At 37.4% G+C, this 26,697-nt stretch overlaps 1 protein-coding gene across 9 annotated transcripts in view; it reads left to right on the forward strand.

Moving 5' to 3' along the window:
• The window catches only part of SOX5 (SRY-box transcription factor 5), a 292,593-nt gene that overhangs the window by 175,072 nt on the left and 90,824 nt on the right, over positions 1 to 26,697 (forward strand). For 5 of the 9 annotated variants that reach the window (XM_082761278.1, XM_082761280.1, XM_082761282.1 and 2 more), the window contains one exon: positions 16,403 to 16,523. In XM_082761278.1, the coding sequence (XP_082617404.1) occupies positions 16,403 to 16,523 (121 nt within the window). Of the gene's footprint in view, positions 1 to 16,399; positions 16,524 to 26,697 lie in introns of all 9 variants that reach the window. The other 4 variants (XM_082761276.1, XM_082761277.1, XM_082761279.1 and 1 more) reach the window with 1 other exon arrangement.

Here is a 26,697-nt window from a genome sequence, read left to right on the forward strand (position 1 = left end):
TCCCTCTGTCCTAGGACTGAGTATGGGTAATACTGCAGTTCAGTAATGTTACCTGGAAAGCTGGGAGGGAAAAGGCATATGTCTGTTGGTTGGCTGTAGAGAAAATGTCCTTCTGAGAGATTTGGGTTTATACAATTTTGTCCCTGTTCAGACAGGAGAGTGTGTACTGTGCAAGCGAAGCTGTCGGAGGTGTGTGATAAATACTGTTTGCGTTCTGTTTTAATTTTCCCTTGGGTATCACCATCTCTTGCATGGTGCATGCCTATATGCTTGCATATGTGTGTGGACTCCTGTGTGGGGGGCATCTGTTTCGTGGGTACTGTGTATATATATATATATATATATATATGTAAATATCAGTACATGTGCACATACACACATATTTACATTTTAAAATAAATACCAGAAATGAGTTTTATAGATAGCTTCCCTCATTTGCTTGAGTGGTGTGTGAGACGTGTGCACTCACATCTACCGGGAAAATGTGTGTGTTTATAATTCTTTATGGGCACAGATGATGCGTGTGTGTATACAGACACAGACAAACATACACTCACATTGTAACACATTAGATGCACTTAGATCTATAGGACTCACTATTGACTTTAATTAGAATATCAGCATAGACTTCTTGTAAAAGACAACTTAGTTATTCTTTCTTTTCTTCTGAATACATATTTAATGTATTTATGGCCTGAGGTGAGAGGTAATGAAGTTTTATTCCAGCGGCTGTGTCTGAGGAAGGTTAAGACTCTGGAAAAATGAAGGTGTGCAGCCTGATCAACCTTTGGGTGTGCTCTACTGGTCCTTCCCTAGCACTCTGTCATTTCAAACCATGACAGACACTATCAGATCATTCTCTTCAATATATGCTATTGCAGGAGAGTGCCAAACCACGGCAGTTCTTAAAAAAGGCTTCTAAGCAAAATGTAGGCATGCAACATTAAAGTAAAGGTGCTGAAACCATTTGATTAACTGAAGATGCTTCTTCATGATTACTTAATAACATGATGGGAGTTTGAAGCTTGTCATTAATATTGTCATTTGTCTAAAAAATGCCTTCTAAGTGCTGCTGGGCACCAGGGTGACTAAGCACTGCATTATCATCTGAGCCTGGGTCTGCCTCAGCACGTTGTTCCATTTGGTGCATCAGGACAGTCTGCCATTCAGCCCTAGAGGACCCTAGGAAAGGCATTTGCAGGCAGGGACTCGAAAAAAGCACAGCCTAAGCGTAATTGCAGCCAGGCGCTTCCACCGGAGGAGTGGCTGTGTGTGGAATCAGAGTGTCCAGCTGTTCCGGGAGGATTACGAGGGCTTTAATGGAGAGCACAGATGGAATCAGTACTATTGTCCGGAGTATTCTGGGGCAGAGGCTAAAATGTGAAGGATGATCAGTAGAGAGCTGATTGGAAAGAAAAAAAAAAAGAAAAAAAATAATAAGAAAGAAAGAGAGGGGAAAAAATCCTCTTGTTCTCTAAAAAGCAAAGAGATTGATGCTGTCCAATGGCGAGGGTGCACAGGAAATAGTTCCCAAAGCTTCCTTTCATGGTTAGCAGGCATTGTAAAGATGGCACAGGTCATGTGTTGTGTGCAGCTGTTTAGAGGTTCTTACAGAACTGTTAGAGACTTAGCAAGGCCCATTATTCAAGGCTCTAAGGCAGTTTTACTGGATATGGACTACTGCAATTGTATAAGCTCTCCATTGTGTGAGTACTAATTTAGAGTGCTACCATAAGCCAGCCATACAATCCACGCTTCCCATGAATGAATGAGTCATCTTGATGAAAAGGCTCAGAGCACACAGCCCTGACTTTTAGTCTTAAAGGGACCCGATGTGTTTGGAATGGATCACATTTTAATGAACAAACTCCCTGGCAAAACATTTTGGTTTTGAACTGCTAAAATAATCCTTTTCTTTTTAGGGAAGGATATCGTACCCAAAGACTTTAGATAGGTTTTCGTTTGTCTTAGCACATGTTAGGCATTTTTGTAATTACTGATTTGTTCTGGGATATTAAAGTGTTACTAATAAGCTCATGTAAACATAACAGGTTTCAAGGCCACTCAGTAAGCCAGCAATTCATGTCCTAAATCATTCCTTTAGGTGCCAAGGAGCCCCATGATTGTTTTATTCAAAACTGTTTGGCTGCAGGAATGCAGCTGTTTTTTGTTAATGATGTCCATGCACATACACAAGCGATGTGTTGTTACGTAGCACTGCTGTCTTTCTACTTTCTTGTCTCTGGAGAATACGAGAGTACTGTCAGGACCTCTAATGCAGTTGTACTGCTGTTTGGTAAAGTCGTTCTCTGTAGAGTTCTTATCTGGATGACTTAGGGCCAGACTGAAAACGAGGATTTGCTCTTTGATAGCAGGTCTTAGATAGCCTTCGGGAACATCTAAACTGGGGGATACGGGAGGGCTTCCCGAGTTCATGTGCACATCCTGTCCAGCCATTATTCAGAAAGTCCTTAGAAGAGCCTTCATTCCCATACATGATCTGAAGCTTTGGGGACATCTGAACTTTCACAGCACCTGCCGATTTGAACTGAAAGGTTTCTGTAGTTCTTCTGTGCCTGCCCTGGAACTGCTCAAGGCTAAACACCTAAATGCTCCTGACTGAAGTTCATCATGGTCCAGAAACAAGGCAGAGCAACGCTGGCATCAATTGACAGGCTCAGCCACCAGCATGACAGGATCATAAAATGTAGCTGTTTCCTTTCTAACATGCCTCCGTAAAAGTAGGGGTAGTCCTTGTTTTTTTTGTGTGCAGTAGCCTCGTGAAAGCTTAGCACTTGTCCAAGAAATGGAAAGAACAGGAGTGGGGCTTCTGTTTCCTTCATGCAGTTCACATGGTGTCTCCCACATCTTGGGAGAAAAGTCTGAGATCCAGAGGTAGTTTGGGGACAAGATGTTTCTCCATGTTTGCTGAAACTGAGCTTCATACAAAAAGAGACATACTGTTCATGTCATAAATGGAGCAAAAAAGAGATATCACTGTTCAGTATCTAACTAGTGATGACATTTGAGCTTGCGTTCTGTTCCTCAGATGCCTAGTTGTGGTTTTTGATTTGATTTTAATTATTATTTTTTTGTTATTGTTGTTGTTGTTGTTTTGTTTGTTTGTTTTTTAATATTTCTGCTGAGTGCCATGTGTATCAATCTGTGTTTGACTTCAGCAGAGCAAGGATTCAACAAAAAGTTCCTACAGGTCAAATTTTGCCCTTAAGAAAATGATTCTTATTACAAACTCCATTTTCTGAGCTGAATACTACTTAAAAGCTAAAGGCATCTAAAAAATCAAATACTACTTCATTTTTTCATCTGCTGGTTTCCTCCTTGATCTCTCTTAGTATCAAATTAAGTTTATTGAGCCAGCTTTGTTTAATTGGTTTAATTTTACTTGTTCAGCAGCATTGCCAGGGTTGTACTTTTCAGATTCACAGCTTTGAGTGAAAATATTCCCTGTGACTGGCAAGAGGAAACAAAAACAAAAGTATCAGAGACATCCATCCCTGCCCATGGCAGCGGGGTTGGAACTAGATGATCTGTAAGGTCCCTTCCAACCCAAGCTGTTCTGCTGTTCTATGATTATTAAAGTGTTTACATTTTCTTAGGTAAAATGCTTCCAGAACTGAAATTTGGAGCAGAAAACATGAAAGAAACCTGACAGTTAACTATCTTAAAGCAGTTCTTATTGAAGAGTCGGAACTAACATTTGTTTTATTGCAAGTCAGGTCTACCACATGAAGCATGTCGACTATTAGTGCCTAAAAAAAAAAAAAAAAAAGCCCAGTCACAGAAGATAAGCATTTGATTTGCACAATTGTTTATCTGACAAAAATAGTGGGGGTTTCAAATAAATCTTCACATCTTAGTCATGCCAGTGAGTGAGTGAAAACTATTCAAGGGCTTTTCCTACTCTCCCTTCAGCCTAACTCAGTAGCATCAAGTACTGTCGTGTCTTGTGACACGACCAGAGCCCTGAGGATCAGCAGATCCTCTAGTTACATTGGAACTGTGGCTGTCGCACACTACTAAGAAATAACATTGCTGATTTGCATTGGTGAACCTGAGCAGGAAGCCCCTGATTTTCAGTTGCACCAAATGTCCAGCCCCAGAATCTGTGTTCTGGTCTAAAACTTTGTTCTCTGTCTTAAATTGCTTAAAGAGAACTCGGGAGTACTATATGACCAACAGTGTTTCAGTATAAACTGTGTTAGGAATAAACAAATTGATCAGAAAATTCTTTTTCCTAAAGAGAAGTAGATGGAATTAAAATGAATTCTGAATGGCCATGGTGTATGCCTAGAAGAATAGCAGAGACGGATAACATCACTGTGGTATTTTCAGAGTTTTTTACACTGCTCTTTTATATCCCTCTCCCCCAGACACATCACATCTACCTTTCTCTTTAGTATGCAAATGCACAATTAAAAGCATTCAACAGATAGAGATGAATAAGCTAATAAAGTGTGCCGCTAGTAATTTATTTTCATTAGCTGGGAGTATGTGGAAGTACCCCAAAGAGCGAAGTGATGCTGGAAAGTTGTAATAGATACGAATCTACTAACTGCCTTTATGTAAGACAATAGATGTTGTGAATATTCAGCTTCCTCTCCAGGCAGTGAGCTAGTATGGTTAACCAAAATTGTTGAGTAATTGTTCCGTGGTTGAGAACAAAATGCTGAATTAAACTGTTCCCAGCACAATAATTGTGTGATTACAGCATTTATGTTGCTGGCCAAAAGAACAGTCATTAGGTTTGGAAGACTTACCAAAACCACAGGCTCAAAAAAAAAGAAATGCAAATCACATGTAAATTGTCCTGTAATACCTACGGTGGCTTAAAAATTGAACTAGGAGTATGGTATGTGTATATTTAAAGGCAGGCAAGCCAGAAAAAAAAAAAAGATTTTACATTCAAGAACTACTTCGGACTAGGAAGAAAATAGCCAAAGATTATTCATTTTTACTCTGTTGTACTTTTCCCCCTCTTGTGAGATCCTGCACTTCATATATTATGAGTGTATTCTGCTTTGTGAATGCTATTATATTTTTCCCCACTGCATACCAATCAGATATTGTCTGGGAGTTGTAAGTTAGGTTGGGCTCCCACACCTAACTAAATCTTGGGCCAAGCCAATTCAAAGAGCAATATACAAGGAAGGCAGGCAGCAAATGTTTATCTGATTGCTGTAATCCACCAGTAAAATTAAAAATTGATTTATGATGATAGGTACTCTTGTGAGGTAGATGATTTTCTTCTCCGTTGCATGGTCCATATCTAGGAGTGCCAAAGAAATGTGTTCGCCTAGTCTTTTTGTGTTGTCCTCATGTTGTTTTTCCTCAAATTTCTAATATTAAAGGTGGAGGAGGAAGGCAAACAGAAACTGAAGGAGACAGCAAAAAAAAAAAAGAAGTCACAATGCTTAAGTCAATTAAAACTTTTGTGCCTGCAATTCAGTGCAGTAAACAAGCTATTTGGATAGCTGGCTACCTGGCTGTACACAGCAATCAGAAGGTTAGGTGTCTGTACTCTTATCATTGTATCTACAGTTAACTGTAGATGTATTGCTGTCAGCTTTAAATGTATTGCTGTCCCAAAATTGTAGGCACAAGATGAGAGATTGTCCTCAAACCTATTAGAAAAATGCTCCCAAACTTCTGAAAAACATTTTCAAATGATGATTTTGGCAATGAGGAAAAAAAAAGCATCAGGACATGAAAGGAAAAGTGGCTAGGTATATATATTTAAATATTCTTTCTTCTGCAACTTGAATACATTTTTACTTTTAAAATCGAACTTTTGATAGTGATACTAAACTCTATTAAGGAACAATTCGACTGGCAAAAGGGACAGTCAGAAACAAGTCCAAACAGCTGAAAAATTGAAAAGAAGTCTTTATTGTGCGTTTCCCTGGGCAGTAGAGGCTATCCAACACTAGAAATGTGTTTTCCACAGAGGTTTCTACTAACATTTGGTCTTAGTTTTCCTGGCCATTTGTCCATCATATTTAAGTGCAGGGGTTTTCAAGACCATGAAGAAAGCAATAAAACTCAATAGAAAATAATAATAATAGTAAAATGTCTTTTGGAAAGAATTGCATTGAGTTGTTGTAGCAACTAGTGCACTGAAACTGATGTCACTGGAGACCAGCCATACGTTGAAACATGTATCTGATTTAATAATAATTAAAAAAATGGGGAAAAGGGAGCATTCAAAGGGCTTAATCAGTGGATTTAAGTGTAAAATTTTCTGAGCAGACCAATTTCTGCCAAAGTCTACGCTGATCAGGCCATGAAGAATGTTTGCTTCCCCATACTATATTACATTGTATACTGTTTTATTAAGTATGTCCCTCAACCTTTCAATTAAAAAAAAAAAAAGAGTGTACAGACTCTTAATGTGGATTTTGTTCTCCAAGTCTTTTATATGATTTTTTCTCTTTCCATGTAGTATGATTATAAGTGAATGACTTTGATAAGACTTTCATGTTTGTTTATACCATTGCACTATTCAGCAACTGAACGGGTTTTGAATTTCTGCCCACTACATGATATTAAATAACCCATTTCTTGCCCACCGCCTACACATAAAAATTGTTATGTTTGTTTTAATTAATGATACTCCACTTGTCAAAGAGATACTGAGTGAAAAATACATCTTGAAACCTTAAGATTTTATCTAAAAGAATACCTCTTCCTCTTTCTTTATTAAAAATCATCTTTATTAAATCATATTAAGAAAATTGGCAAAAACAAACAAACAAACAAACAAACAAACAAGAAATAGCTGTTAAAAGGCAGAATTCTGATGATCTCTGTGTCTTCTACACCAACCAGTTTGAGTAACCAAGACTTCTGCGTTAAGGGTTATGAAAGTAGAACTGCTTTATATTATTTGATGTGACTTCAATATTTTATTATATGTAAAATCTATTCAAGGCAATGTGTCATGCATGGCCCATAATGAGTGGCAATAGAAAAGTTGAAATATAAGGCCAGATTGTGGCACACTGCAGTGCAAGAGCGTTAGAGGGGAGGTATCTTGCCATGGTGGGAGCAAAGGAAGACCAGGATGAGAGGTGGGCTTGCCTTTTAAGTCATTTATGTTCCAGTGAGGTACCACAGCACACCCACTAAATTCCTATTTTATCCTTACCTACATTATAGACCTTCATTCTGTTAAGCAGTGTTTGAACTACGAGCTGATTGCTACTTTTGATTCAGTTTTTCTCCAAGAGTGTCTTGGGGTCATTAATACAATAACAAGTCTCTTAATGAAGGCAGCTCATTATTAAGTGGTTTAGACATTAGATATTGATCTATTCAAGAATTTGGACTTTACCATTGTGTCAAAAATGAGCTCATGGCATTTGCCTTCAACTGCACAGCATTTTAAATCCAAATGTTTCCATATTAGAACTGTTCTCCCTATTTCAGAGATTTAAAAAATCCCGTTTGGAACAGTAGACAGGAAAAAATAGTACTGCAAGTTACACATTGAAGTGATTTTTTACTTGGATTCTAATATGCAGAAATGGTACAATCAACAACAGGTAAAGGAAAGAGTGTAAAGATGGTCTTAACACAGATGTTTCTTAATAACTTTATATGACAAAAAATACTGGTCAGCTCTGTACAATGGCATAACCTTGCTCTTGCCATCTATTTCTTCAGCTCTTAGGGAAAATGCACTAAAGAAATCTTTGAATTAAATAATATAAAATAAAATAGAATTTTGCTTCTGATTCTGCAAGAACACATGCCAGTACTTAGTAAATGAAGGAGCCCACTGCAGTGAGTAGGCTTACACCCCAAAAGCTGTGTCCCTTCAGTCCGTATAAGAGCAAGAACCACAAATAAAATAAATGTTTCCTTCCTAATCTGGAATCTGTCTTGGGCAGCTATAGAGCCAACATTTTGTGAGGACACAGTGAAGAAGCTGGTCCTGTTTGCATCCTTTGCATGAAAACATTCACAGCAATACTTATGGTGTCAGGAGAAATGCAAAACCACCTCAGAAGTATGGAAGAGAGAGCAGGGTGGGGCAACCGGCCTTGCTGCCTGTGATGAGGTGTAATACTACAATTTATTTCTTTACCTGAATCCATTGATTTGCAGCATTCACAGAAGTTACTGGAAAGGCAATTTGGGTGATTCCTCTTCCTGTCCTCCCCTATCCCTGTGTCACACACTAGTGCTGATCCCTGCTTCCCATTCCTTCTTCTTACAGCATACCCATTGATTAATAATGTTAATATTTGCATAGTCAACCTTGTATGCATTAAAAAACATGCTCTTACAGGAAAACACTCTAGATTCTGCACACCTCTTTTGACTGTCATACCTGTCACTCTATTTCTAACAGCATCAAAAAAGGAACAGCCCTTACTTAACACAGAGCTGCCACAAGCTGTCCTATTTGTTCCTCTCTCTTCCTTAGTAGCAATAGTTAATGCTGGACCTTCCTTCTTAAGCTCTTTCGACAATGTTCCATAATACTGCCACACAACAAATTTTATCTGGTAAAATGGGAGTATTGGATATACCAAAGAAATTACTTTGGAGAAAGAGAGAGAAGTGGGTTAGCACACACACAGAAAACGCAGCCACTCCAGTCTCTTTAAGGAGAACACGGAAAATCAGAAGGAAACTACAGGTAACTTCTAGAATGCTGATATGAACAACATCAAGGGAAGTATACTTATTTTTGTCTCTGATTCTTTATTGCATGTGCAAAAAGCCCTGAGTTCATTATAATTTGAATAATGGAACTGACATATAATAGATCAGCTAACTGTGAAAAACAGTCCACATGTGCAGCTCAAGAAATTATCCTACATGCTGTCTTTTAAAACACATCAGGAAATCTCACACCTGTTTTCTTTTCACTGACAAATGTTTCCCTGAATAGCTTACTGCTAGAGCCGTCAGCACTGGTCCAGAGCTCATTGGGAAAAGCATTAAACAAGCATCTGGGAACTGTATGCTCTATCATATGCTGTAAGGCAGCATCGGTTATTAATGCAAGCTCATAGACTTTCCAGTTCGAAGGGAGTGACTTTGCAGATAACTTGCTACATGACAGTTACATTTGGGAGCAAGTTGCTATTAGCCAGGAAATACACAGATAGAGGACAATATGCCATATAAATCATCAGTTGTGACAGTCACAAGTTGATGGCAGCTTTCCATTATAGTCCTGGCTTGTCCTTCTACGAAGGGTACTACCAATTAAACAAGACAACTAGGTGCTTGGAAGCTATGGCATAAGAAACAGTATTTATGTGAATTTTAATTAAGGTGAAATGAATCAGATGAATCAGTCTGGCCCAAACATTGGTCATCATACCTCTAAAGACAATTTTGTGCCCTATGCTAACTTTAGCCTCTTCATGGAACAAATGGCTCAATCAACCAAACAATGGATCTTTTTCCTCAAAAAAAAAAAAAAAAAAAAGTGCACATTGTTTTGAATTTTGCTCCAGAGCTGCAACTGACTTTGATTAGAAAGGGCAGTTTAGAGAATATGTTTCAGTCTTCCAGCGTAGCTATTACCTGAATTAAGGTAGGTTGGCTAACTTGTCCTTCAAGTCCTGTTTTTGCTGGAGAACCCCAGCCACTGGGGTGCTGCAGGGCCTGGAGCAGCCATTCATGCATGAACTCTTAAGATTTTGACGTAAAACAACTTCATACTGGAATGAATTTCAGTGGGTCTTCTTTTTTATTTCAGATGGCCTCTTCCTTTTCAGTAGGGCCATTTGTGCAAATGCCTTCGTGGCAAAATTGCTCTGTGGATAACTTCCATGCTAAGTGGCACAAGCCAGAATACTCCTTGTTATGTGTCGTCCCAAATGGGAGAAACACATTTTCTCTCCTCTGCATGATTTTTCTGTACCAAATCAAATAGAAAAGAAGTGTTCTGAAGTTATCTTAGTTACATAAATCAATAAATAATACTGCTTTTTCTTCCCTTAGAGGTATCCAAGAGATGCTTCTTGATGCAAAAATACGTTTTGGCTCATATCCTTCAAAATGCTGCTAAAGGTGTTTGTCTCTCACCAGACATTTTGTTCCGTAGTATGAAGTGGAGGAGGGAAGCCTTTGGAAGCAAATTATTGACATGGAAACAGCTACTGTCTGTATTATTTGGCAGTTTAAGGCACTTCTCTGCACTTCAGTTAAAAAGGCTAAACATGTTCATTCAGTAGTACTTAAAGACTTTTTGATGAGATAATTTTGAGATGGGTTCTGGTGGTGACACCTGGATTCTCTTGCAGGACTGAGCAAAGACAGAAAGTTTCCTGCCTGGAAAAGCCTTGCCTTTTAAAACAAAAAATGTTTGTTGATGTAGTTCTCTGGATTTCAGTTTCCCTCAAAGTTCTTTTCACGTGTTTTCTGTGAGCCAAGGTGCATGCATACAACCTATTACTTGTTAAGACAGATTGTTGCCATATTCCAGCAAACTAATAATTTTTTCTACACTATCATTCTGAATAAGATTCTCTTGTGGTAGTGGAGTTAAAATAGGAGGTATTTTTTTTCTGCCTAAATAACCTTTTTCATTCTTCTTAAAAGATTGCCACTTTTCTACTATCAGTACCACTGTTTGTAAACAATTGTCAACAGTGAGGTGCTACTATTGAATGGTCTGGGGTGTTCAGGCAAGACGAATTTTGATAAGTACTGGTATGAACTGTGACAGCCTCTTATGCAACAAAGGAAAGAGTAATGTTTAGGGCCCAAAGCATCTGCTGCAGAAAAACTCTCAAGTGAGAATCAAGAAGAAACATTGATCACAAAATTCTTTGCCAGGAACCCCTATACCACCATGCCTGGCCGTGGAGTGAGCTGCTTCTCAGCAGTAAAGGCAAAGCATTTGGTCTTTAGAGCATGAGGTAGGATGGGTGTGCTGTCTGTCTCCTGTGCGTCTCTTCTTCTGGGCATACATCTTCTATTTTTGCTTCTTAAGCATTCACTAAGCACCCCATAAAAATCCACCTCAAACTCACTGTGAAAGTGATCGCTGCATTACCCAGATGGGCAAGTCTCCCTGTTACATAGATTTGGGACACACTTAAGTCGATTTAGGGAACTGGTATAGGGAAGAAAATGAGGAGAATAACATTTTCTTTTCTTATTTTAAACGTCACTGTAAGGGAAAATAGCAGATTGTAGTTATATGAGGACATATATTTTTATTTCCCTTAAGATAGACGTGGGGGGTGTGAGAGAGAGAGAGAAAGAGCTGGCCAACACATGCTAATTAAAGAATCCAGTCCTCAGCAGAGTGTGCGCCACTGTGAGCCAAGTGTTTCTGGAGGAAGGGGGACTGATGCAATTAAACCTGTCATTTTTGAAGGACATATTTATGTCATTGCATGGTAAATGTACATTACATTCTTTTATATACAGCAGAAGAGATACTTAACTTCTAAACAGGTTGTGGGCAAGAAAATACTCATACAACAATTCGAAGTTAAAAGAATCATTCAAGCACATCTATGGTTCTAGGAATGTAAAATTTGAACTTCTTTGAGTAACTGACAATGGTAACTCAAATGAAAATAAAAATTAGACACACATCCACATGAAGAAGCCATTTAGGAGATCATTTCAGAAAAGATGCTCGTGCAGCTTGTGAAGGACATCTGAACAGCTCAAGGGTAAAGGACTGCTTGGAGTTTTGTTGGTTTGCAGAGAAGGGAGTGTTGCTTTTTGCAGCCGTCTTATTCACACTGAGTAATTCGTTACTCCGTCACCAGTCTCACTGAAATTGATAGAATTTCTTCTGAGGAACTAGAGGTAGGTGGAAGATCAGTATTCACCCCTCAGTGTAAAGTGTTATACATGGATGCCAGGAACTGTATTGAACTATTTACCTTGGAGAGAGGAAAACTTATACAAAAGTTTATGCTAATAAACATGTAATGAGCAACTACGGAAATTAAATTGGTGTATGTGTATAAGGATAAAACAGATAAAACTAACAGTAGCTACTATGTTAGGGGCTTAGGTTTGCTGAAAGTATGGGTTTATGTTATTTGAGAAATATTATGAGCCTGATGAATTAAGCAAGAATCACGTGAGGGGAAAAACTGTGAACTTCTAGTAAAAGATTGTCAGGATGCTTGGGCATAATGGGCCAAAATAAGGTCATGCAAGCTATCCTGATTCTGGTATTTCCTAAGCCTTGAATGCTTACCTTTGCAACCTTATTGTTTTGTCAAACTGTTTTGTATTTGCAGCTACTTATATAATGACCCAAAGTGCATGTGGCATTTTACAGAAAATGGAGTAGAACTGCAATTGTCAAGTGTTTGCAGTCTAAATTTATATAAGTCACAGCAGGAGCTAGTAACAAACAGTAGGGGTAGCTGTTAAAAACATACTGCTTAGTGCTTAGGTAGCTGTGGTAACCATCGTATGTCCCTAAAAGAAGGTAAGAGACCAAAATTTAAACAGAAGTATTATGCTTATAATGAAGCCAGGAATTCTGTGAATTTGGCATTAGCTGCACTGAATGCACTTACTTATGTGAGTGCATTTGTTATGGTCAGGTCATAAAGGAAACACATAGATCTGTGAAGATACTGGCCTAGGTTTCCACATCTTGAAGCTGTTCCAAGTTTAATAACAAATTTCTTTTGCTAAGGGTAAGTCATTTAAGGTCAGATTTGAAAGGCATCAAAGCAAGTAAAGATTCAGAGAGGCATTTCCCCAAACTGAAAGTCTTTACAGGCAACTCTGGTTGCTTCAGTTTCCCACTTGCACAGTAAATACAGTATTAATAACTTGTCACATGCTCATACTGTTTTTCTATTGTTAAGATCTTTAGGGCTAGTCTCCCTTTTGTATTTTAAGTGATGAGTATGAAGGGTCCCTGATACTGGTGTGGGCTCCAGTTAAAACTTGGTTTCAATTTCTGCCACTCCTAAAATATTTTGCCATAACAGAAGATGACTTGCTCTCCTCATCATAAATAAGAGAGGCTGTTTGAACTCTTGTTTAACCACTTACTTAAGGGAAATATTTCTCAAAACCTAAATGTCAAGTGGTGTGGTCTTCCTTCCTTCCTTGCAGCATGGGCTTCTCTCTTGCATCAAATTATTTGTCAGAGATATGTGAATGAAAGTACAAATTCCCTGAGCGGTGAACTGACTTCGTAAAGAACTACAACTCTCATGACATTCTGTTCATTTCTTTGCTGTTTCCTTTATGTCAGATTCCTTTTCTGTGCATAACACACATCTGCAGCCCAAGAGTACTTATGGTTAATCAGATATGTGGTGATTGCATTAAAACTGAGAGAAAGAGCAGGGAACTGTTTGTTCAGTTGACATTGGGACAATAATATGTGTAGTGAAAAAAACAGGCCCTTGGGAGATTGTATCTGCATCATCCAGACTAATATGACAAAGTACATACGAAGTTACACGGTGAGGTTTTAGCCCATTAAATCTATTGGGATTTAAATTACAATCTTTCAGGAAATTACAACTAAGAAGAGTTAATCAATCATATAGAGAGACTGGCAAGTGGACAATCTTGACAACTCTATTCATTTTTTTATTGTTAAAGATGTGTTAGTATTTTGTGTACATATATTTGTCCAGTAGCAGAATAAATTGGAAAGGCTGAAAATAGCTCTGGTTTGTAGTCCATTACATTGAAATTAGAAGTGAAGAAATTATTGTTGAGAAAACTTTGGAAAGTATGCAAACAATGTAGCAAAGCAAAACTTTTGTAAGAGCTGTTAATTGATGTAGTAATAGCTAAAAAACAACAAGAGCAACAAAAGGAAAATACCCTTCGCATAAAACTCAGAATGAAGGGCCTGTGTTCTGTGCCACTTGAAACAGTTGTATCCTAGCAATTCTAGGTAATAATAATAAACATACAAAAGTTAAAATGTGGTAGTTAAATGAGCCATAAAAATGAAGAGTAATTTGTATTGTATTGTGTCAGGTAATCGGATTAAAATAAAATCATAATTGCACTTATTTGTATTTGGGAGAAAATGAAGTGTAGCTGTTTGAGTGGTGCTACATACATTCCATCCTGGAATGAAAATCACATTGTTTTGACTGCGTTATTTCTGTATCCATGCAAACCATCCTCATCACTCTACAGTCCTTACCTCCTTAACACAACTGGGTTTGTGTCATTGAAATTAGTGGATCTAAAGGCCCTGTGGAGAGACAAAGGGGAACAGTGATTTGAAAAAAAAAATGAATTGCAACAGTCAGGTTTAAGAAGAAAGGGCATTTTCCTGGTAAATGTTTTCCTAAATGGGAGTTTTTCAGTGTGGTGTTTTGCTCGTGTATTTGGCAGTCACTTGGAATCAAGTGCAGACTTGTGCTACATTGTGGGCTTGGCAATGACAATTTGTGTGTGTGTGGTGCTTTAGTTATATTAGCCCTGGAGGCAGAGTTAACACTTGCAGTGGGACAAGAGTATTTGCAGTCATCAGAGAACTTTGCAGTCAGCTTCAATAACATCACTCCATTTTTTTCACTTTTTTTTTTTTTTAACATTTTTTTTGGCAGCAAATCTCTTAGTAGAACCATCTGTCTTTCTATTAGTGTTTTTGAGTCCTGTTTTGAAGCTTCTTTGCTTGGCAAAGTCACTTTCATCCTTGGAAACCATTTAAAAAAAAAGTTCTGTGGCTTTTTGCCGAAGAAGAGTACTATGCAAAAATTCCACAAGGCTGTTCATTTTTGTTCTAAAAGAATACAGTTACTTTGTCTTTGTCTTTAAAAAAAAAAAAGGCAAAAAAAAAAAGACGAAAAGGCAAACATTGGACTGTTAGTTCTAGGGTGACTGAGTGATTATGAGAAGTCACGTTTGAAATGTTTTTATCTCCTGAAGTCCAGTTAAAGTACATATGCCTTATAGTTAAGAGGATGAGAACAGAAAGCAGAGTACTGAAGTAACAAAAAACGAATTGAGTTCAGTGAATGGAGCCACATCTACTCCAGTTTCAGTCCCAATCTTAATCTCCCACTGCAAGGATTTCCATCAACCGCACTCTTGAACTTCATCCTTGCAAATTGTTTCAGACTATAAAGATACAGGCAGCACACATATAGGTGTTGACAGGTCCTGGCATAAATTAAGAGGTTACGATCCCAAATTTCATATCACTCTTTGTAGCAGTGTTGGGTGAACTGAGACATCTCCTGGATCTTCAGGAGATTAAATTAAAATAAAATTAAATTAAAATGCTGTACTCTGAGCTGTGGCAGCCAAAGAGCTGACACAGATTCTCTTTTGCCAGTTCTGCTACACAGGCAATAATGAAAGGAGTAATACCTTCTTATGCCTCTGGCTAAAAACACTTGTCTACCAACACCCTAATTCTCCTTGTTTCTTAAGTCTACAGACCACACAAACTTTTTTTTTTTTTTTTTTTTTTTTTAATCTGTGGTAATGGATCTATACTTCCAATGCTTCAGCTTTACAGTGCAATTACAAATCTAGAATGACCTTTCTTAAAAAATGAGTCATTCTCTACTGACTGATCTACAGAAAATAAAGTTTTACTTGTCAGTACGGTGGTGTTTTGTTTGTTTGTTTGTTTAACTTAAAACTAGCTATTTAATTGTTTAATCTAGCAAACTTTCTGTTTCTCATCTGCGTGAAATACAAAGACGTTGTCCAGTTCTACTAATTAAAACCTCTGGCAAAACTTGGTAAAAGCAATAGTATTAGATGCTGTGCCATGGCAAACCTCCAGTTTTGATGACTAATTTCTGCATGTCTTAAGTCTTTTGCAGTATCCATTTACAATATAATATTTTCCACTTCCTGGCTTCCATGGTTGTATACGGTTGCTGTGCAAAGTTGAACAGCTAACACTTTAGACATAGCTGTGTTATATTTGTGAATAAAGTGTCTCAGCTTTTTTCTTAACATCTTACAGACTTTGTCTTTTCACGTGTACATATAAATTCACATATATGGGCAGAAAAATAGTACTGACTGTGCTGTACATTACTTTTGCACATGTTTATACTTCTGTGTATTTGGATCTTTGTGTTTGTGCTCAGTCAGTATGAAAGCTACTATTTGAGACTAAGATTTTGTTGCACAATACGATAAACCCCACCCCTCCCCGTAGTCAAATAGAACTGAGGGTTATGGACTGTGGGGGGAATAATTAATTGGAAAATAGGTATGCGTTAGTGCAATCTTTTGATTTATTTTGGATTAATGTGATTCATATGAAGTGTTTTGATAATTAAGATGAGGCTGAATAGTTGATGCTACTGGAACATTATGGAGGAGCATATTCAAACCTGACCTCACAGAGTAGAAGTGAGAGAAAGCATGTAAGCAAACATTTTCCCCTAGAAAAAATTCCACGTTTGATTTTCCCTCTCCTGTTCAGCAGGTCCAGGGTCAGCTGCCTCCATTAATGATTCCCGTATTCCCTCCAGACCAACGAACCCTAGCAGCAGCTGCTCAGCAAGGATTCCTTCTTCCTCCTGGTTTCAGCTACAAAGCGGGATGCAGTAAGTCCTGTAGACTTTTTTAGCTGGAAGTGGGTATAGGGCACATTTTCATGCCAATCCGTATAGAAGTGTCACCTCTCTAGCCCAGTGGACAAAGCTAGTAACTTGCACAGATGAGTTTAAAAGGAAGGAGTAGTCAGTGTTGTATGAGAAAAGATTGTCAGATAAGTATGTGTTTCAATGTAACAGCAAAACATTTCACACAAAAAGAAGATTTATGCACCTTCTTTCTGACAGATCTTTTTGACAAGTGAAGGCTCATGACCACACAAACATACATAGATCTGAAGAGAAGCTATTTGAAATTTCCCAATAAATTTCAACACTGTTGTAAGAAAATACATTTTTTTCCTGAAGCAGCCTGCCTACTATTTGTGAACTGAGGGCCTATTCTAGTGTCTTTCTTCACACAGAACTCACATTAATCTCAACAGGGGTTCTGCACAGAGATCAAAGATAGCATATGCCTTTCAGTTTGATAGACTAACACTATATTTATGAGAGCCTAACACTAAAAAATACAGCATCTACTTTTTTAATCTTTGAGAGATTTGTATTGTTCTCTACACTCTCCCATTTTTTTGGGGAGGAAATTTTATTTAAGCCTTCTATAGGATTTCATGTTCCTGTCAGCTATATGGTAACAAATGCAAGTTAAAGATTTACTGAGGATCTCCATTTTCATGAATAGAATTAGCTAAAGGATGAATTTCATAGTCTCATTTTCATGCATTTCTGCTTGTATAACTCTTCTGACATCAGACTCCTACTGAGTTATCTGGGATTTGCTTGCTCTTCTGTTCTCTGTTGCTAGTATGTGTGTTTAGCTTTACTATGTCCATGTTAGTCTATCCATCTGTATCATTGACTAACCCATGAATTCATTGGTTATTTTGCATTACTCAGCACTTGCCACTGCAGTAGTTTCACAAAATTAGAATGTAAAAAGATCCCTTTAGTTAAACTGGCTTAGCCCACAATTTGAGATTTCTTTCAGTTCCCGTAACATTGTAGATATAGTACTTGAATGAGAACTTGAGTTGCTTGGCCACAACTGCCTTTTCCTAACATTTTATAGTCTGGGACCACTACTGAAAAATACTGTTCAAAACACTTCACATCCCTCAGCAGCTACAGTGCCAAAGCATAGGCTCATTCAGTTCTTCCAGTGATTTCACACTTGTTCTTTCTCAAAAGGGAGAAGCAGTGATCCACATTACAGAATGTTTAACTGAAAGCCATGCTGGATATGATGCTAACATAACTGTAGGCCTGGAAAAGGTCAAGAAAGGCACCCTATTAGATACATCTGGCAGATCAAATCATTTCCATGTTAATGAAGTCTGATTTGAATGAATAGTCTGATAGAAAGAGTTGAAGTGTTTTTTTTTTCCCTTCCATTTACTGCATGTGCATTAACTGTAAGACATTCATATAGTACCTCACATCCATGAAGTACATATGACATCACATGTTTGTGTAACCTTGAAAAGGAAAAAGAAGAAGAGCAAAGTGGCTGCTGCTCCTGGCAGTAAGGCTTGGAATTAACAGCATGCCAAGGTCTAGGACTGAGCAGAAGCCAGTGGAAAAAGACAGCTCTGTGTTTGGTGATTCCCTGGCATGTTTGACTGAATTTGACTGAGAAGCTGAGGAAAAGTGATAAGTAATCCAAAGGATTTTTTCTTTCCACTCAGTTTAGTGTAAACAAAAGCATATATGGATTTAGCTACACCTAGAAAGCTTGTAGCAATGAAAAAAAAAAGTAGCTGTATTAAAACTATAACATGTTCACATCAAGTAATGTTTTTGACAGGCCATTAAAACATATTTCTCCCACTTTTCTGTTTGCCCTTCTGTTTATCAGGCCTCTTGGCAAAGATGTGGTAGATTGTAAACCAAAGAGGTTTGGATAAAATTTTCTGAAGTACCTGAATGATTTAGGAGACTACATCTCCATTTGAAAAGGCACTAGGATCTAAATCTAAAGGATATTTAGCAAATATTAATGCTATGAACTTCAGTACAGTCACCAATGCTAGCTTGAAATGAGCTAAAGTGGATACCAGTATAGCACTGCATCAGAGAACTTAGAACAGATTGACTTGCTCAGCTTCTCAGCATATTAAATGCCTGACTTAGTGATCACTAAGTTCACTTTTGGAAGCAAAGCCTTCTTATGTACTTCTGATAATCCCACTACCTGCATCTTTAGCTGACTGCAATTCTGTGTTTTGGTGCTAATGAAAATGCGTAAGGTGCATAGTGCATAACCTGACTCCCTTTCATCTTCACAGGCCTTTTGGAAAATCTATCCGTTTTTCTGGACTGATAGATTTTCAAAATTATTTTGTGTGGTTGATTGATAGGAATTGTCTAGTGGGATTATGTTATTTAATAACATTAACAACCTGCACATAGGAACATAGAAAATCTGCATGGGACAATTGAGTTCCAATCACAAATAACTAATAGCCATGAAAATCAGTTCTTAGAGAAATCCAGATGGTATTTCTCAATAAAAGGGAGATTTGAAAATTTGGGGGAAAAGGAAGGGGAGATTGCCATGATAAATAATGTATATTTTCATAAATAATTACTGATGTTGAGTACCTTGATTATGGGTATCGGGTTGAGGACATCTTGAAAGGGACGTAGTATTTACGCTGTTATGTGCTATGTCTGTTTGTAAAATGAGACCTCCAAAAGAGTATCTCAAATTAAGCAGTGTGTGATCTAAGGCGCTTCAGCTCTCTAGTTGATTGTACTGTGTCACACCTCATGGCTGGGTTACCTGCCGTCTTCTGTCTGCAGGCCACGTGGCTGAAGAGTTTACCACCTCTTGCCACTCATCACTGTGCCTCTAACTTCTGGCATACTGGCCAAGCTTCTTGGTTAAGCACTCCCTAACTCGCTTCTGTCCAAACTGGGATAGCGGTTAAAATTCTGTAAAAATTGCTTAAGCTAAGCTGGCTCATTTTGATGGAAACATGTTGGGAAGTGATTAAGCAAGCAGCTTGGTGACAGTGGTAACCTTTGGCAGGGGACTGTGGTTGGAGATGCTGTCCTCTTCATCCAGCACAGCTGCAGCTGGAAGAGAATGTGTGATCAAGCCTTGAGGTTTGTGAAAGAGAAAAAAGAATGAATACCTATTTATACTGCTATTTTTGTCCCGTTCAGCTTAGATAATGAAACAAAATCAATTTATTCAATACTTTTTGATTCACCTGTCCATGTTAGAGGAAAAGAGGGTTAGATGTATGTCTTCCAGTGCTTTTAGAGAGTGTATGTGGTAGGATTCCTCAGCCAGTGTTTCCCAATTGAATAATGACTTAACCAGAGACAGTGGAACGGAGGAGTGCTGTTTTCTCTACGAATACTTCCTTTTTTGAAGGTGAGATTGTAAATAACACAAAAATAGCCATAGCAGGTCATAGCAGGGGTCCATTTAGATTCCTGTCATGACTAACACCTAAAGAAGAATAGAAGAACAGAGGAAGAGTATACTGATACTTTGTACCTATGTGCTTTGACAGATTCTATCTGTCTCTGGACTCAGGGATGTCTCCCTGACTCAGAGATCTTCTGATTCAACGGTGGCATCATTGTGTAAGAGCTACTCTCATTGAAAAAGAGAGGTTTATCTGCTTAGGTTTCTGTCTGAATGGAAATATTCTAGAGGGTTGAAATACTAAAGAGAATATAATAATGTCAATCTCTAATATACACACAGCAAATTATTCACTTATACTTTTCAAAATATTTTGCAACATTAGGTAAATACAGGGAGGAGATGGGTAAATGTTTTCTCCATGGTTACATGGCAGGTTATGGTCTTTGGCTTTTGATTCAATGTGGTAAATTTCCTTTTCTTTCTTTTTCTCCATAGAAGGTCATGCTTGGGAGTGGCTTGGTTTTTCATTTTGTTTTGTTTTTTAAGCAGATGGTTTGCATTACATAAGAGACAATTTACACAAGTTGACACTTCCCCTTTTTTTTCTATGGCATATTGTGTAGTGGTAAAGTTGGCAGAGAAAAAGGGAGGAACTTCTATTAGGATTACATTTCTATTTAAGAAAAAGATTCATGATCTGTGGTTTCAGTTGATTCTTGACCTCCATACCTAGGTGCAGTTGCTTGGTTGTGAAAAGTATTAAATATTATTATCTACAATCAAAGAATTTTTTTCATGTGAGGAAAAATAAGTTGGAAGTATGTGATGTGGCTATATTGTCTGTGATTAGCAAGAAAAATACTGGTTACCTACCTATCTGCTACATATCTAATCACTGTGTGCTATTTAGAATTTAAGTATTTTAATTTTCATGCTAGCCTCTTTGTATATTATTATTTGCACAATGTCTAATATTTTTAGATTTATATTTATCTAGTAAATATTAATACTATACCTAACATATAGTATATATAACATATAGTATTAATTATTAGCTAATTATTAGCTAATTATTACATTAATACTATACATTAATACTACATTAATACTATATATAACATAGTATTATATATGTAGATCAGAACTCTCTTTGATGTTGATGTTTCAAAGTGGGGTGTTTACTAAGTGACTTCTGTCATGTGCAGCTGTTAAGAGTTAACCCCAGTATCCTGCATATATTAATAGATTGTTTTTTATCAGCAGGTGAGCTCCTTCCATTTCAGCTGATGTTGAAACCAAACAGAGCCAGATAATTGCATTTCCCAAACTATAGCAAAGCTTTTCCCACACTTGCAGATTGACTCAGGTCATTTAACTGTTCTAATTTTTTCTCAGCCAGCTGTGTTTAACCCTATCATTTGTTACTACTGCTATTACTGGTTCAGCTCCACTTGTGATACTTGTTAGATAATACACACCTCCCAGCATCTACACAATGGTGACCAAAATGTCAGCTCTACTTGGGTCTGAGAAGCCATTGCTGTTGACTTCACTGAAGTCAGATTTCACACCAGATGATACAGATCTGCTAGGGCCACTCTTAGAAATAATTAGAATTTATTTAGAGCTAATTAATATTTGTGAAGTGTGTTGAAAGCACAAAAACAGTGTAAGCAATAGAAGATAAGAAGTTTTCTATTGTGCCCTTGAAAAAACGCATAGTTCCACCTCAGAAGAGGCTGCTCCTTAGTGGAAACTAGCATGATCCTTTTATGAATGCACATATGTGTAGGTCTGTGTGTGGAACTTTACAGTAAGATTGTCTCCTATATAAGAGCTAACAAAGGGAAAGAAATAAAAACTTGTTAAAACAAAGGAAGCTGCTTCTGGGGAACAATTTACAGAAAAGGAAGAAGGGAGTAAGATGGGAACAGTGGTATATTAGTTATTCTGCCCAGTGTGAGCAGCAGAATGCACAAAGACAGAATGCTTCCCACTGCCTCTTCTGTGGTTACATATTTACAGCATTGTTTACAATTGTTTTTCTACTACAAGACTCTGAATAGCACAAACTTCATAAAGAAGATGGGTTCCCCCCAATTAACGGTGCTAAGTAAGATATATTTTGGAAAGTGCACTCCATTGCTTCTTTTAAGCATTTGATGAACCCTTTAAAAGGATGTGAAATGTTGATTAACCTCTTATGGTAGTGTGGCACAGTGTGTTGGTGTTGAGGTTTTTCAATATGATTGAAGCTGTAGAATGCCAGATAGTTTCTTCTTTGGAGGATAAAGAACAACACGCTTTGTTTTCTAAGCCGAGGTGTGCAAGAAATTGAATTATATGGGGATTTTAGGATTTGTTCTTTTTTCTCATGAAACAATAGTTGCTAATACTGTATTTCAAAATGTTCTTGAAGTGGGATTTAGACCACATATATTTCCCAGGTTATTCAGAAATTCTCATGAAAACTTCTAGGTAGCCCTTTGTTTGCTGTTATACCTATGTTATTTTTATGGAAATATGCCAGATTTTAGAAACAAGAACTGTTTTTCCTTGCCCATTCCTCCTCTCCCCTGTGAATAATTTGTTGTAACAAATCATATTGTGTTCCCAGTCAGATGTCATCAACATAGGGCTTTCTGAAAGCACTTTAATCACTATTTCAACCATATCCAATTAGGGGGGGAAAATGTGAATATACAATAGATACATTGTATGTTTCTTACATACCAGCTCATTCCTGCTGGAAGTGTTCTAAGTAAAATAATGCATACAAAGTTATTGATGAAATATCTAATTACCTTTTAAAATTGGGAAAAATGTGTGAGATGAACAAGCCAAGCCTAATACAATTAAAATGTGCTGAATTTACTGTTCATCTATGTTCTGAACAGTTCCTTGTCTGATAGAAATGAAACTCAGTTAATTGGTTCCTCATACAGTACAATAAAATTAATGTTTAGGAGTTAAATACCATAAACTTCCTCAGGGAAATTTGCTGATGTATCTCTGTTTTTTAGTTAGTCACATGTTTCATTGTTTAATGGAGTATCATGTGGACTGTCTTATAATTTTTCTTGTACTTGGTGTCCATGTGTCTGGCTTCTGAAGAGACTGAGCGCTAATTTCTGGCTTAACTGTGTCAGCTGTATCAGCTGACACACAGGTCATTGACAATCACCAAATCACAAGAAAAACTATTGACATTGCTATGCTTTTATCAGAATGACAAAAATAGGAACCATGTGTTGTGAAGACCACACACTGTAGCTTCTTTATAAAGATGCTAGTCATCTTTCAGGGCTACTGTTTATGCCTCAGAAAAGACTGAGCATATGACTAAACTCTCATGTCTCCCCTAGCATAAGAAAAGAATAATAGCATTGTGGATAGAAACAGCAAGAATGAGGAATTTTTGGTAACAACTTTGCCTTCTAACATACTTGAGAATGTGTCACTTCTGTAAGGCTGCAAACGCAATGGAAGGCATCGAAACTGCGAAAACTAACAACACCACTAAAGACAATTTCTAACTGAAAGAATCCCATATCCCCTACATCTATGTGTGGCTTCTCACAATAATGCTAATAAAAACAAAACAGGCAAGAAAAATAATGGTCCCGTAAAAACAGGCTGATAGTTTCAGCTCAGCTTCTAGACTATAACAGATACCTGATGTTTTAGCAATGTTATCCCTAGTTGGGCTGCCAAATAAAATCCTGATTTTTAAATTTATAAGCATGTACAAATCTTGGTGGGAATACATTGCCTTTCCTTAGTACTCAGACCTTTTCAATAAGCATCATATATTCAACAGGTTTAAAACAAATATTTGGGCACCCTGGAAATCATAGGATCATAAGATTATTCTGGTTGGAAGGGACCTCAGAAGGTCTTTGTAGTTCAACTTGCTGCTCAAAGCAGAGTCGTATATGAGATAAGACTAGGCTTTCAGGGCTTTATGCAGTCAGGGCAAGAAAATATCCAAGGACAGAGACAGCGCAAACAATTTTGAGAGCCTGTTTCAATGTCAGACTGTCCTCATGGGGAAAATGTGATCCTCTCTTGATTTAATTTATGTCTATTGGGTCATGTCCTCTGGCCAAATACTGCCATGAGGAGCCTGGCTCTGTCTTCTTGATGAGTTCCTTGTAGAACTGGAAGGCTGCTTTTAGGTCCCTCCAAAGCCACCTCTTCTACAGGACAAATTGTTTCTCTAAAGTACAACATAAGCTAACCTCTTGTAGGTAGTAGTTGGTCAACACTGTCCAGAAATATCCTCAAAGGAAGTCAGGCAATTTGGATTTCCTTTTGGAAGCCACTAGTGGTATCTTCTTGATACTCTTTTTTCTTAACTGTCTAAATTTCCAGTGCCTAAGGCCAGAAGTTGGGGACCACTGCCCATGTCTTTCACAGCCTCCCATTACTCTCACTTCCATGTTCACCACCACACCAGAAAACCAAAAGGAAAGTGGGGATGAGGATGAGGATGAATGAGTGGTGAGAAGAGATGTAGTGGCTTACCTGTCAGTTACCCATCAGCTGTGATAAATCATTATAAATATACTTAAGTAATAAACTGAGTGTAAAATTGTGGCTTTTTCTGGAGCTTGTCAGACATGGGGAGAAGATAATGTAGATTCCTTTTTATTGAACAGTATCTACTATAAGGAAATGTTTATTCTGGTATTTTTCATGGAATTTAGACTAGCATTCTGTTTTTGGAAATTATACTTTAAGGATTTGTTTTTGTTTCATACTTATTTTCTTTTCACTGTTTTATTTTTTTCTTCTCCTTCCATGACCTCCAACTTTTTTCATTTGCTGTCCCTGAAAGAGAGGTAGGAGAAAAACAATGAGTAAAAAAAAAAAATCAAATTAACAAAAAAAAAAAAAAAACATGAGAAATATAACCCTTCTTCACCTTTTCTGGTTTCTTTTTTATTTAAAGAAGAAAAAATCAGGAAAAAATCAGAGAGTTCTATTGTTTCATATAATCAGGTTCAACCTAAAAATCTTGTCAAAACATTATAATTTAACATTAGCATGTAACTTGATTTATATAGCAAGTAAGACAATTGTGCCTTCTCTGAAGAGCTTACAGCCTGTCAGGAGATGAGACAAGACGCTGGGGGGGATTACACCATGAAGGAGAATAAATGAGATGAGTGACACAGAAAAAGGAATACAAAAAATGCCTTGTGAGTTTAGGTGAATGGTGCTACACACATAATGTTAGCTCTTATGTTTTATTTTCCCTTAAAAAAAATAAATTAATTTTCTTAACTTACTAAGCTCCTTTGATAAAATTTTGCAAAACACGTAAATGGCTTAAGAGCCACTGTTGTACATCTAGAAGCATGGAAATCATTTAATATCTGTGAGTTTGGTAGCTAGTCAGTTGAAAATTAAGTTCCTAAGCACAGGGTTGTTATTTTGTGTTTTGGGACATGATGTCCACTTGGCTCTGTACCACAGCTTACTTTCACAGACTGTTTTCAGTGGAGGATGGTGGGGAGGGTTCATAGAAAGAGTGGTTTAAAAGTGAATGTACTTTGTGAAAAATGCTCTTGTAAGCAAAATCTTAGAAGATTATTTTGGGCAAGGATGAAGGTGTGATTTGAAATTGAAAGAAGTTGCAGTGCATAAATTATCGGGAAAGAAGTTCTGGGTATGTTAGCGGAAGACGGACCAAAAGAAAGATGGAGAAATAGAGAATTGGCCCAGAATTGAGGGTTGAGCTTTGCCTTCTTCCTTCCATAAGCCACGCCTGGTCCATGGCATTCTCCTTTGCTTACAGTATGTACCAACACCTTTAATACACCCCATCAGCTCATCCAGTCTGACGTATCCCATTCACTTCTTTACAAGCTTTATCACTGGCACAAACTTATTTCTGTGCTCTTTTCAAGTAGTCAGTCTTGAATAATTATGTTCTTCAAAGTAAAGTCACAGGGTAGGTGGGGAATGACTATGTATAACAGAAGAATTTGTCAGCTAATGAAATAATTTTTATCATGTTCTTGCAATAAAAATCCCAGCCTTTGACCTGCTCCAGATTTTACCATATATTGAACTAAAGAAAAAACAACAACAACAAAACTCTCTGATGCTTATTTTATAAGAAAAGGCCACTCAGAATAAGAGATGGAACATGAAAGAAATGTACAAAATATTTCTTTTGATAGCTGAAAGATTCACAGAGGTACGCTCCTGCCTGTGTGTGTTAGTGGGTTAACAGCAAATTTTATGAGTTGAAATGTAATATAATTGTTTGAGCATTTATTTATCTTTTCAGTGATAGAAGCTTGTGGATGACTTGGGAAATAGGTATTTCTAATAACTGTGCATCTTGCTTCACATTCCTGACATATTCCCAGAGCTTGGGAAAAAAAGAAAAAAAAAGTGACTTTTTACATCTAAAAATAAGATATTTACTGAAGTATTAACAAAATAGTTATGAAACACATTTCCCAGACTTCAGAATTAACTAAAACTGCACAGACAATCGTCTTGTCCAATACAGGAATAGTCTTGTCCACATAGACTTGTCCAATATGTGAAAAAATTGAAGGACAGTAAAAAGAGATACCACATTCTAGAGCAGTAGCAAAGAGTGAGTAGATACATATTTATCAGAGGAGACTTGAAGCCTTTGTTATTACTTTGAGAGGTAGTGGTTGCTCCTGCATTATGTGATGTGAGTATATGAGTGCTTGGCCTCCACATTCACGTAGGACCTGGAACCTTCCCTTGGAAGGGCACTGGCTTAGGAGTTGT

Source organism: Aythya marila, assembly GCF_965140915.1.
Source record: "Aythya marila genome assembly, chromosome: 1".
Classification (NCBI taxonomy): Eukaryota; Metazoa; Chordata; class Aves; order Anseriformes; family Anatidae; genus Aythya; species Aythya marila.